Source organism: Podarcis vaucheri, assembly GCF_965113315.1.
Source record: "Podarcis vaucheri genome assembly, chromosome: 2".
Lineage (NCBI taxonomy): Eukaryota > Metazoa > Chordata > Lepidosauria > Squamata > Lacertidae > Podarcis > Podarcis vaucheri.
This window is the reverse complement of record NC_138760.1, coordinates 128,879,252-128,891,347: the sequence shown is the minus strand read 5'-3', so window position 1 is coordinate 128,891,347 and position 12,096 is coordinate 128,879,252. Positions and strand designations below refer to the sequence as shown.

General features: G+C 45.9%; 1 protein-coding gene across 3 annotated transcripts in view; it reads left to right on the top strand.

The window, feature by feature from the left end:
* Nucleotides 1-9,791, top strand: part of LOC309527326 (uncharacterized protein) — a 63,637-nt gene extending 53,846 nt beyond the window's left edge. For 2 of the 3 annotated variants that reach the window (XM_082214076.1, XM_082214074.1), the window contains exons 2-3: nucleotides 4,666-7,674; nucleotides 8,429-9,791. In XM_082214076.1, coding sequence (XP_082070202.1) covers nucleotides 4,666-6,293 — 1,628 coding nt within the window. In that variant the 3' untranslated portion in view covers nucleotides 6,294-7,674; nucleotides 8,429-9,791. Of the gene's footprint in view, nucleotides 1-4,662; nucleotides 7,675-8,428 lie in introns of all 3 variants that reach the window. The other variant, XM_082214075.1, reaches the window with a different exon arrangement.
* Nucleotides 9,792-12,096: the final 2,305 nt, after the last annotated feature.

Below are 12,096 nucleotides of genomic sequence, written 5' to 3'. Positions count from 1 at the left end.
GACTGAATCTGGGGCTTCCTGCCTGCGGAAGAGATGCTCTGCCCTCGAACTACAGCCCCTTCCCCTAAAGTGGGGGTGGGGGAAAGGAAATAAATGTTTTTAATGGTGGTGGGAAGAAGATCCTCTTTCAGGCATGACTCCACTTTTCATGCATGGCTTCACATTCACCAGGAAAATGTCTTGGGCAGGAAACTGACTGCAGGGCCTCTGAGGCTCTCTTTTCTTCATCGGGAACTTCTGAGCTCTTCAATCCAAGCGAGGATGGAAGGAGGAAGATGGACGGTTGACCTGGTCAGGCTGTCTCCTGCATCCCTCCAAGCAACCTCTGAGCGTTGCCTCCCAGGACCATCAGAGACATCTGGTGAGTTCCAGGAGAGAGGGACTTGGAGGGATGGAGAGTGGAAGCAAGGAATAAGATAAAGGGGGGAGGTTTTACTGTGGAAACTGGGGGTGGGCTTCCCCTCCCAATATATCCATGGAGGAAAATCCCTGGAGGGGCTCTGAGGCCGCCTTTGCTTCTCCCTCACCCCCCAAAACCTGCAGCTTGTTTAAACTTCTGAGTCCTGCAAAATAGTTCCAAAGAAGCTGGATTTGTGGGGCTAGAAAGGACCTGAGCTGGGACTCCCCACCTCTGAGGCTGGGAGAGGTTGGCTGAGTTTCAGGGGGTTGGGGGTGGAGAAGGAGAAATGGATGGGTGGGGGCTGGAGGGAACTCCTCCCTCCAGCAATCAGGAAAGACAGGAGAACATACAATGCAAGAAGGTCTTGACTTGCAGGAAGGCAGGGAAGAGGTCTTCTCCAAAGTCTATCCCCTGGAGCATGCACCAATATGTTGCCAGAAGAGGAGGACTAGGCAGAGGAGCCCTATATAGATATAAAAACCACTGCGTTCAATGGGATCTACTTTCAGGTCACTACTGTGCCCCCCATGCCATGAGGCCTGGGTGCAAGGCCCATTCCACCTGGCCAAGGGGGTGGAGCCCAGTCTCACCTTGAACTGCCGAAAGAGGCTCCTGGGAGGCCACTGGGACATTGCTGGAACATCTCTTGGGTTGGGGCAACTGGCTAAAATGCTTTAAACGGTTCTGATTTTGGTTCCTCTGTTTTGTTTTCGTCGGGTTGGTGTTGGTTAAATGTTTATTTGGGGTTAGTGGTTATTTTAATTTGGGTATAACTGTAAACATGTTGTTGTTGCTATTCTTATTATTGGTTTGTTTGTTGCTGTATAGGATATTTCTGTTTTTTATGTTTGATGTTTTGTTCTGTTTTTATATATGCTCTTAGCCGCACTGGGTGGCTGTGAGAAGCCCACCAGATTGGGGGATATAAATTTGTAATATATGCCCCATTTGGGCTTCTGCAGGGGCTGGAGAATATCTAGGGCAGAGGAATCCCTGCAGCTTCTCTGAGGCTCCTTTTACTTCTCCCTCCCTCCCTCCCTCCCTCCCTCCCTCCCTCCCAAGGAACCTGCAGCTTGTTTAGGCTTCTGAGCTCCTCAGGAACGATGCAAGAGACTGATCCTCTTTCAGCCTCTTTCTGCTAACAACCCCTTGAAGATCCCGGGCCCCAGGGAAATTAGACTGGCCTTGACTAGAGCCAGGGCCTTTTCAGCCGTGGCCCCGGCCTGGTGGACCACTCTCCCACAAGAGACCAGGGCCCTGCGGGATTTGACATCTTTCCGCAGGGCCTGCAAGACGGAGCTGTTCCGCCAGGCCTTTGGGCAGGATGCAGTTTGCCTTACTTTCCTTTGTATAAAACAAGCCCGAAGGAGGCCCCAACCTGCTCACAGTGGTGGTGCTGCCTTTGAAAGTGACTCGGAAACTACAATTAATCCAGAAAGCGGCAGCTCAACTGGTGACTGGAAGCAGTTGCCAGGAGCATATAACACTGGTCTTAAAGGATCTACATCGGCTCAGAGTTTGTTTCTGAGCATCATTCAAAGTGTTGGTGCTGACCTTTAAAGCTCTAAACAGTCTTGACCCTGTAGACCTGAAGGAGCATCTCTAACCCCAGACACTGAGGTCCAGCTCTGGTTCCCTGATTGCCAGAAGTGAAGTTACAGGGAACCAGGCAGAGGGCCTGCTCAGTGGTGGCACCCTTCAGATGTCTTCCTGGTGCAACTGGACTTCTCCGCAACCCTTCCCCTCCGCAGGGAGGTGGGACCGATTCGGATGGTCCGCCCCCGCCACTTAATGGATCCAATTGGCTTCCAGAGAGTGGTAGGGGATGCTTTATCCCAAGTTGATGGCCTTTCAGTTGATTCCCTGGTGGCACGCTGGAATGCGGAGTTAACCAGGGCTATTGACTGTCTGGCTCCGAAGCGCCCTCTCCGATTGCATGGAGCCCGGACAGCCCCGTGGTTTTCCCCGGAGCTGAGGGTGATGAAACAATCGTTGAGACGGCTAGAGCGCCGGTGGCGGAAAACTCATTCTGAATCAGACCGGACACGGGTTAGAGCTCAACGTCGAGCCTACCAAGTGGCAATGGCGACGGCGAAGAGGGCCTTCTTCGCTGCCTCCATTGCATCTGCAGAAAACAGCAGCAGGAGACTTTTTCAGGTGGTTCGCAGTTTATCGGAACCACCTGTACCACCGGGGCCTGGTAGGGACCCCAAGATCTCCTGCAATGCTTTTGCAAAGTTTTTTGCAGATAAAATTGCTCAGATTCAGAAGGAGGTAGACTCCACAGTGGGAGCAGGGCCAGGGCGGGAGAGTGCTAGAGTTCTGTCTGGTCCTGTTATATGGGATCAATTCCAATCTGTTACCTCCGAGGATGTGGACAGGCTGCTTGGACGAGTGAAACCGACCACCTGTCTCCTTGATCTTTGCCCATCCTGGCTGATAAAAGCGAGCTGGGAAGGGCTGGGCGATGGGCTCTGCGGGGTGGTGAATGCTTCCCTCTGTGAGGGAGCCTTCCCAGACCCGCTGAAAGAGGCGGTCATTAAACCGCTTCTTAAAAAAACATCTTTAGACCCGGCCAATTTGGCCAACTATCGCCCAGTCTCAAATCTGCCATTCTTGGGCAAGGTGATTGAGCGGGTGGTTGCTGAGCAACTCCAAACACGCCTGGAGGAAACGGACCATTCGGATCCCTTCCAATCGGGATTCAGGCCTCACCATGGGACTGAAACTGCCTTGGTCGCGCTGGTTGATGATCTCCGGCGGGCTAGGGACAAAGGTGAGAGCTGTTTCCTAGTTCTGCTGGATCTCTCAGCGGCCTTTGACACCATCGACCATAACATCCTTCTGGACCGTCTAGAGGGGCTGGGAGCTGGGGGCACTGTCATACAGTGGTTCCGCTCCTTCCTCCTGGGCCGTGTCCAGAAAGTGGTGGTGGGGGGTGAGTGTTCAGACCCCTGGGCTCTCACTTGTGGGGTGCCTCAGGGTTCTGTCCTCTCCCCCATGCTTTTTAATATCTATATGAAGCCGCTGGGAGAGATCATCAGGGGGTTTGGACTGGGTGTTCATCAGTATGCAGATGACACCCAGCTTTACCTCTCCTTTAAATCAGAACCAGTGAAGGCGGTGAAGGTCCTGTGTGAGTGCCTGGAGGCGGTTGGAGGTTGGATGGCGGCTAACAGATTGAGGTTGAATCCTGACAAAACAGAAGTACTGTTTTTGGGGGACAGGAGGCGGGCAGGTGTGGAGGATTCCCTGGTCCTGAATGGTGTAACTGTGCCCCTGAAGGACCAGGTGCGCAGCCTGGGAGTCATTTTGGACTCACAGCTGTCCATGGAGGCGCAGGTTAACTCTGTGTCCAGGGCAGCTGTCTACCAGCTCCACCTGGTACGCAGGCTAAGACCCTACCTCCCCGCGGACTGTCTCGCCAGAGTGGTGCATGCTCTGGTTATCTCACGCTTGGACTACTGCAATGCGCTCTACGTGGGGCTACCTTTGAAGGTGACCCGGAAACTGCAATTAATCCAGAATGCGGCAGCTAGACTGGTGACTGGGAGTGGCCGCCGGGACCACATAACACCGGTTCTGAGAGATCTGCACTGGCTCCCAGTACGTTTCCGAGCACGATTCAAAGTGTTGGTGCTGACCTGTAAAGCCCTAAACGGCCTCGGTCCTGTATACCTGAAGGAGCGTCTCCACCCCCATCGTTCAGCCCGGACACTGAGATCCAGCGCCGAGGGCCTTCTGGCGGTTCCCTCATTGCGAGAAGTGAGCCTACAGGGAACCAGACAGAGGGCCTTTTCGGTGGTGGCCCCCGCCCTGTGGAACGCCCTCCCATCAGATGTCAAAGAGATAAACAACTACCTGACATTCAGAAGACATCTTAAGGCAGCCCTGTTCAGGGAAGTTTTTAATATGTAATGCTGTACTGTTTTTAACACTGATTGGGAGCCGCCCAGAGTGGCTGGGGAAACTCAACCAGATGGGCGGGGTATAAATAAATTATTATTATTATTATTATTATTATTATTATTATTATTATTATGTCAAGCAGATAAAGAACTATGTAGCTTTTAGAAGACATCTGAAGGCAGTCCTGTATTGGGCAGTTTGATGTTTTATATATGCTGTGGCTGAGGAAATCCAGCCAGATGGGCGGGGTATAAATAATAAAATCACCATCATCATCATCAGATGTTACAGAAAGTCTCACTAGGATGGTGATTTGGATTACATTTTTAATTGTCATCTTCCCTTAACTTTAGCAGGTGATGAACACGACAGTCATTGTTCTTGGGTCTCATCAGAAAGAACCAAGAATGAAGTCAAAGGAAAGACCTTTCAAGATCAAGAGGAAACAAGACCACAAGAGAAAAAGCAAGAAGAAAATAGGAGGTATGAAGGCCTTCTAATGCAGACTGATAACGACCATCAAATCCCAGTCCAGAAAAAACATCAGAAGGGGAAGAGAACAAATGAGAGACCTTTATGTGGCAAAACATTCCAAAGTAAATCTAGGTTCAATTCACACTGCAGAATCCAGACAGAGGAGAAAGCGTGTGAATGCTTGGTGTGTGGAAAGAACTTCAGTGACAGCTCAGGCCTAAAATCACATGAAAAAATTCACGCAGGACAGGAATCATACAAATGCCTAGAATGTGGAAAGGGTTTCAATCGCCACTCATACCTTAAAAGACATTACAAAGTCCACACTGAGGAGAAACCATATACCTGTTTAGAGTGTGGAAAGGCCTTCACTAGCAGATCAAGCCTTGTATATCATAAAAAAATCCACACAGGGGAGAAACCATATACCTGTTTTGAGTGTGGAAAGGCCTTCACTAGCAGCTCAGGCCTTGCAATGCATCAAAAAATCCACACAGGGGAGAAGCCATATAAATGTTTGGAGTGCGGAATGAGCTTCGCTCATGGCTCAAGTCTTACATTGCATCAAAGAATTCACACTGGGGAGAAATCTTATAAATGTTTGGAGTGCGGAAGGAGCTTTGCTCACAGTGTTAGCCTTACTACACATAAGAGAACCCACACAGGGGAGAAACCATATAAATGCTTGGAATGTGGAAAGTGCTTCAGCCAGAGTTCACACCTTAGTTCACATAAGAGAACTCACACTGGTGAGAAGCCGTATAAATGCTTTGAGTGTGGGAAGAGCTTCAGTCATAGTTCACATCTTACTGTGCATGAGCGAATCCATACAGGGGAAAAACCATATAAATGTGTGACATGTGGAAAGAGCTTTAGTAACTCCACATCACTTGTTATCCACCGCAGAATCCATTCAGAAGAGAAGCCATATAAGTGCTTTGAGTGTGGAAAGAGCTTCCGGCATGGTACAGGCCTTCATAAACATCAAAAAATTCACAGAGGTGAAAAACCGTATGCATGTTTTGAGTGTGGAAAGAGCTTCACTCACAGATCACAGCTTAAATGTCATCAAAGAATTCACACAGGGGTGAAACCATATACCTGTTTTGAGTGTGGAAAGAACTTCACTGAAAGCTCAAGCCTTAGATCTCATCACAAAGTTCACACAGGGGAGAAACGATATAAATGTTTGGACTGTGGAAAGAGATTTGCACATGGATCTGGCCTTACTTCTCATAAAAGAATTCACACAGGGGAGAAACCATATATATGTTTGGAGTGTGGAAAGAGATTTGCACAGGGATCTGCCCTTACTTCTCATAAAAGAACTCACACAAGGGAGAAACCATATAAATGTTTGGAGTGTGGAAAGAGATTTGCACAGGGATCTACGCTTACTTCTCATAAAAGAACTCACACAGGGGAGAAACCATATAAATGTTTGGAGTGTGGAAAGAGATTTGCACATGGATCTACGCTTACTTCTCATAAAAGAACTCACATGGGATAAACCATATATATACTTGGAATGTGGGAAAAGATTTGGTCAGATTTCACAACTCATTTTGCATAAGTGAATCAAGATGGGGAAAATATTTCGATTCTTGTAATGAGGAAAGCACTTTAAGTTGAGCACTGCTAATTTGCAAGATATAGGTTAATTGGATTTGGAGGGACATAATAACCGCTGGGGTTAGCACGCTTATTGAATTTATGGAAAGGCAAAAATACACAGATTTCTCAAATCATATTATAAGGAGATCAGTTCTTAAAGTTTGGGAGAAATACAAAGATCAGTTGGAGCCTAAAATCCCATGGTGGGCCTCTCCAGCAGAGGCCACAGTGGTGAAGAAAAAAAATACGTTGTGAAATTGGCCTGCTTATAAAATAATTTTAAAAGAAGATAACCGACTGAGATTTAAAAGTTTCGAGGAATTAAGAGATATTATTACAGATAGGTTCCAATATTATCAATTATTCAAAAATTTAAAGTAGAAAAAAATAGTTCACCAAGAACCTCAAGATTTGAATCCAACGTAATACACTCAAAAAGTAAAACTCTCTCTAAAGCTTATCGCCTCCTCCTCCACTGGGAAGTCGGGGAGGAAGAAGTTACATCAGCCATGATAAAGTGGTCTCAAGACTTTGGGTATGTTATAACAATGTCCCAATGGGAAAATCTGTGGAAGAATAATTGGAAATTTACCACGTGCTATGCCATAAGGGAAAACTTTTTAAAAATGCAGCACCAGTGGTATTTGACTCCATGGAAATTAGCCAAAATGTACAAAGGAGCCAAAAGTAACTGTTGGAGATGTGGAGATCAAACAGGCTCACTGTATCATATATGGTGGCAATGTAGCAAAAGAAAGAAATTTTGGGAGGAAATCCATTTAGAATTAGAAAAAATGTTAAGACTTTCCTTTACAGTGGGACCTTGGGTTAAGAACTTAATTTGTTCTGGAGGTCCGTTCTTAACCTGAAACTGTTCTTAACCTGAGGTACCACTTTAGCTAATGTGGCCTCCTGCTGCTACCGCGCGATTTCTGTTCTCATCCTGAAACAAAGTTCTTAACCGAGGTACTATTTCTGAGTTAGTGGAGTCTAACCTGAAGCATCTGTAACCTGAGGTGTCTGTAACAAGAGGTACCACTGTAATAGAAAGCCAGAGGCACATTTGTTGGGGATCACTGACTCAGATATTCCAAAACAAATTAAAGGTATTTTTCTGTATGCAACAGTGGCAGCGAAAGTCCTTATAGCCATCAAGGTGGAAAAGCAACATAATTCCTTCCAGTCAGGAGTGGATTCAAAAATTGACTGAATATGCTGAACTAGATAGCTTATCAGGAAAAAATAAACCGAGAGCTGAATTTGTATCAAAATGGGAGGCCTTTAGAATATATCTTAAACAAAACTATTCCATGTTAAAATCTGTAGCTACTTTAGAGTGATCTTAGCAGTCTTTATTAATTGCGTATATAAATATTACTAAACTGTGTAATAATAAAGGACAAAAATAATAAGGACCTAACAGAAGCAGAAGACATCAAGAGGAGGTGGCAAGAATACACAGAGGAACTATACCAGAAAGAAATGGATGTCTCGTACACCCCCGGTAGTGTAGTTGCTGACCTTGAGACATCCTGGAGAATGAAGTCATATGGGCCTTAGAAAGCACTGCTAATAACAAGGCCAGTGGAAGTGATGACATTTCAGCTGAACTATTTAAAATGTTAAAAGATGATGCTGTTAAGGTGCTACACTGAACAAGCCAGAAAGTTTGGAACACTCAGCAGTGACCAGAGAATTGGAGAAGATCAGTCTACATCCCAATCCCAAAGAAGGGCAGTGCCAAAGAATGCTCCAACTACCGCACAATTGCACTCATTTCACACACTATCAAGGTTATGCTTAAAATTCTACAAGGCAGGCTTAAGCAGTATGTGGACTGAGAGCTCCCAGAAGTGCAAGCTGGATTTAGAAGAGGGAGAGGAACCAGAGACCAAATTGCAAACATGCGCTGGATTATGGAGAAAGCTAGAGAGTTCCAGAAAGACATCTACTTCTGCTTCATTGACTATGCAAATGCCTTTGACTGTGTCGACCACAGCAAACTATGGCAAGTTCTTAAAGAAATGGGAGTGCCTGATCACCCCATCTGTCTCCTGAGAAATCTCTATGTGGGACAAGAAGTGACAGTTAGAACTGGATATGGAACAACTGATTGGTTCAAAATTGGGAAAGTAGTACGACAAGGCTGTATATTGTCTCCCTGCTTATTTAACTTATATGCAGAATTCATCATGCGAAAGGCTGGGCTGGATGAATCCCAAGCCGGAATTAAGATTGCCGGAAGAAATATCAACAACCTCAGATATGCAGATGACACAACCTTGATGGCAGAAAGTGAGTAGGAATTAAAGAACCTTTTATTGAGGGTGAAAGAGGAGAGCGCAAAATATGGTCTGAAGTTGAACATCAAAAAAACGAAGATCATGGCCACTGGGCCCATCACCTCCTGGCAAATAGAAGGGGAAAAAATGGAGGCAGTGAGAGATTTTACTTTCTTGGGCTCCATGATCACTGCAGATGGTGACAGCAGTCACGAAATTAAAAGACACCTGCTTCTTGGGAGAAAAGCGATGGCAAACCTAGACAGCATCTTAAAAAGCAGAGAAATCACCTTGCCAATAAAGGTCCATATAGTTAAAGCTGTGGTTTTCCCAGTAGTGATGTATGGAAGTGAGAGCTGGACCATAAAAAAGGCTGATCGCTGAAGAATTGATGCTTTTGAATTATGGTGCTGGAGGAGACTCTTGAGAGTCCCATGGACTGCAAGAAAATCAGACCTCTCCATTCTTAAGGAAATCAGCCCTGAGTGCTCACTGGAAGGACAGATCATGAAGCTGAGGCTCCAATACTTTGGCCACCTCAAGAGAAGAGAAGACTCCCTGGAAAAGACCCTGATGTTGGGAAAGATGGAGGGCACAAGGAGAAGGGGACGAAAGAGGACGAGATGGCTGGACAGTGTTCTTTAAGCTACCAGCATGAGTTTGACCAAACTCTGGGAGGCAGTGGAAGACAGGAGTGCCTGGCGTGCTCTGTTCCATGGGGTCACAAAGAGTCGGACACGACTAAACGACTAAACAACAAAAAAACTGTAAAAATAATATAAAAAATAATATTTTGGTATGGCAGTAAAGTTATTTAGAAAGAACTAAGGAATAAATAGGAGGTTGGGTTTAATGATAATGAGATTTTTTTTTACTTTAACATGAAATTGCAATCTCAAATTTATCTCATATTCTTCATCTTTATCTTTATCTTAATAATAACAATAGATAGTTTAAGTTTTCTTTTCTTTCCCCCTTCTTAATTTGTACTCTTTATTGGTATTGTCTTTTTGTAATATTTTTTTCCAGTTATGTAATTTTTTTCCAGTTATGTAAGAGAGCTTCTTTCACTTCTTTCACTTAAATTCACGTAAATACAGAGATTACAATTACTTCCTGGCTTTCCGACTCTTCCTGCATCTTTATTTTATGCAAGGAGTAAAAATACATCTAATCCTAAGCTTTAGGAATAAATTTCTGAGTGCAAGTGAGATGAGCTACCTTGGAAGGTGGTGAACTCTCCTTCATTTTTTTAGGTTTTTCAGCAGAGGTCGGGTTTTTCCTGCATTGCAGGGGGTTGGTCTAGATCAGGGATTGTCGATCTGGTTCCTACCGCACACTAGTGGGCATTTCAGGATTCTAACTGGGCAGTAGGGGGTTCGGAATCCTCCTTCCATCAAGTCCTGGTGGGCGGTAAGGAAATTTTACCATTAAGAAAGATGCATTAGTGGGCGGTAAGTATAAAAAGGCTGACTACCCCTGGACTGGGAAGCGGGTGGCGCTGTGGTCTAATCCACAGAACCTAGGACTTTCCGATCGGGTGGTCGGTGGTTCGAATCCCTGCGACGGGGTGACCTCCCGTTGCTCGGTCCCAGCTCCTGCCAACCTAGCAGTTCAAAAGCACATAAAAGTGCAAGTAGATAAATAGGTACTGCTCCGGCGGGAAGGTAAACGGCGTTTCCGTGCACTGCTGTGGTTTGCCAGAAGCGGCTTAGTCACGCTGGCCACATGACCCGGAAGCTGTACGCTGGCTCCCTTGGTCAGTAAAGCGAGATGAGCGCCGCAGCCCCAGAGTCATCCGCAACTAGACTTAACGGTCAGGGGTCCCTTTACCTTTCCCCAGGACTAGATGATTCTTATGTTCCCTTCCAACACTACATTTGTATTATTCTTTGACCTTGAGTTTCTGGTTCTGGTCTTGCACCATGGTGGCAGCTCCCTCGACATTGGAGGGAGGCACAAATGAAGGGGTAGGGAACGAAAGGGTTTAAGCATTCCTGGAAACCTCCTGGGGTATGAGGGAGCAGACTGACTCGCAGTCGCCTCAACGGCTCACTCCCACGCAGATCAGCATGGGGGCAGATGGAGGAGTTGGGTAATCACCTTTGCCATGATGCAACCCCCTCGGACCGCCATCAAAAGCGGAGGTTCTCCTTATAACTGTATTTTATTGGCTGTGCACTGGAGGAGATGTGGACACTAGAAGCTATATGTGGTTTGAAAGGAGTGAAGGTGGGGAGAACCTTGTTTTGACCGATGTCGTTGGGAAACTAGAGCTTAACCCCACCACCACCAAAAAAGAAGTGTGGATTTAAGGAGGTGTTGACATACAACCTATTTTTAAGAGGAAGGACATTGGCTAAACAAAAAAAACGCTACCATAGAGGTGAGAGGAATTACACAAGGGCACATGAGTAGCAGTGGTCCCCGAATGTTGGAGAGAAAAACCCTTCCCGTCTAAGACAAGGAAGAAAATGGTGAATGTTTGAAAGTTGTTGATCAACTGAAAGGAGAGGCCTGTTGTTTATCTTGAAGTGGGATGGAGGGGGAGCTGAGTTGAGGAGGACTTAATCTTGTGACTTCAGGTCCGCCCTGAACCACACTGGAATGACAACATTGGGACAACATTCCTATTGCCCAAGGTTGCGGTAGGAAAAACATCAGCAGCAGAGATATACCCATTTTGACTCTACTGCACCCTATCTGCATAACGTAGCAATTATAAAATATAGATGCGCATTTACTCTCACAAGATTGAATATACTGCCTTCGGTTGTACTTGAGGGACAATTCCAACAAATTCCACACGAAAAACGATTATGCCCCTGTGGAGATGGCAGTACCGAATCAGTGGTGCATGTCCTTCTGGTTTGAATTCTTTATAAATATTTTAAGAGTGAGGTTATCACCCCTATTATATTGTCCATTCCTGGTCTCCTAGCCACTGTCACAGTGTTTTTTTCTCTCAGCAGACCAAGATGAGCAAGTGACATCAAAATTTGCAAGGTTTTTAGCTGGGGCAATTAGAATAAGATCCACTATCAGACTATTGATTCAAAACCCCAAAATGTACTTTATATAATTGCGTTTTTATCTTTTCGCCGCTTCCGCGCATGCATTTGACATCATTTTGAGCACCTGCACATATGTGAGCGGCGAAACGTGGAAGTAACGCGCTCCGTTACTTCCAGGTCGCTGCGGAGCGCAACCTGAAAATATTTAAGCTGAAGCGTATTCATCCCGAGGTATGACTGTACTAGGATAGAGAGCTGACTGCACCTGTGATTTTACAGTGGTATACGCTTCAAGTTACATACGCTTCAGGTTACAGACTCCGCTAACCAAGAAATATTGCATCAGGTTAAGAACTTTGCTTCAGGATGAGAACAGAAATTGTGCTCCAGCGGCACAGTGGCA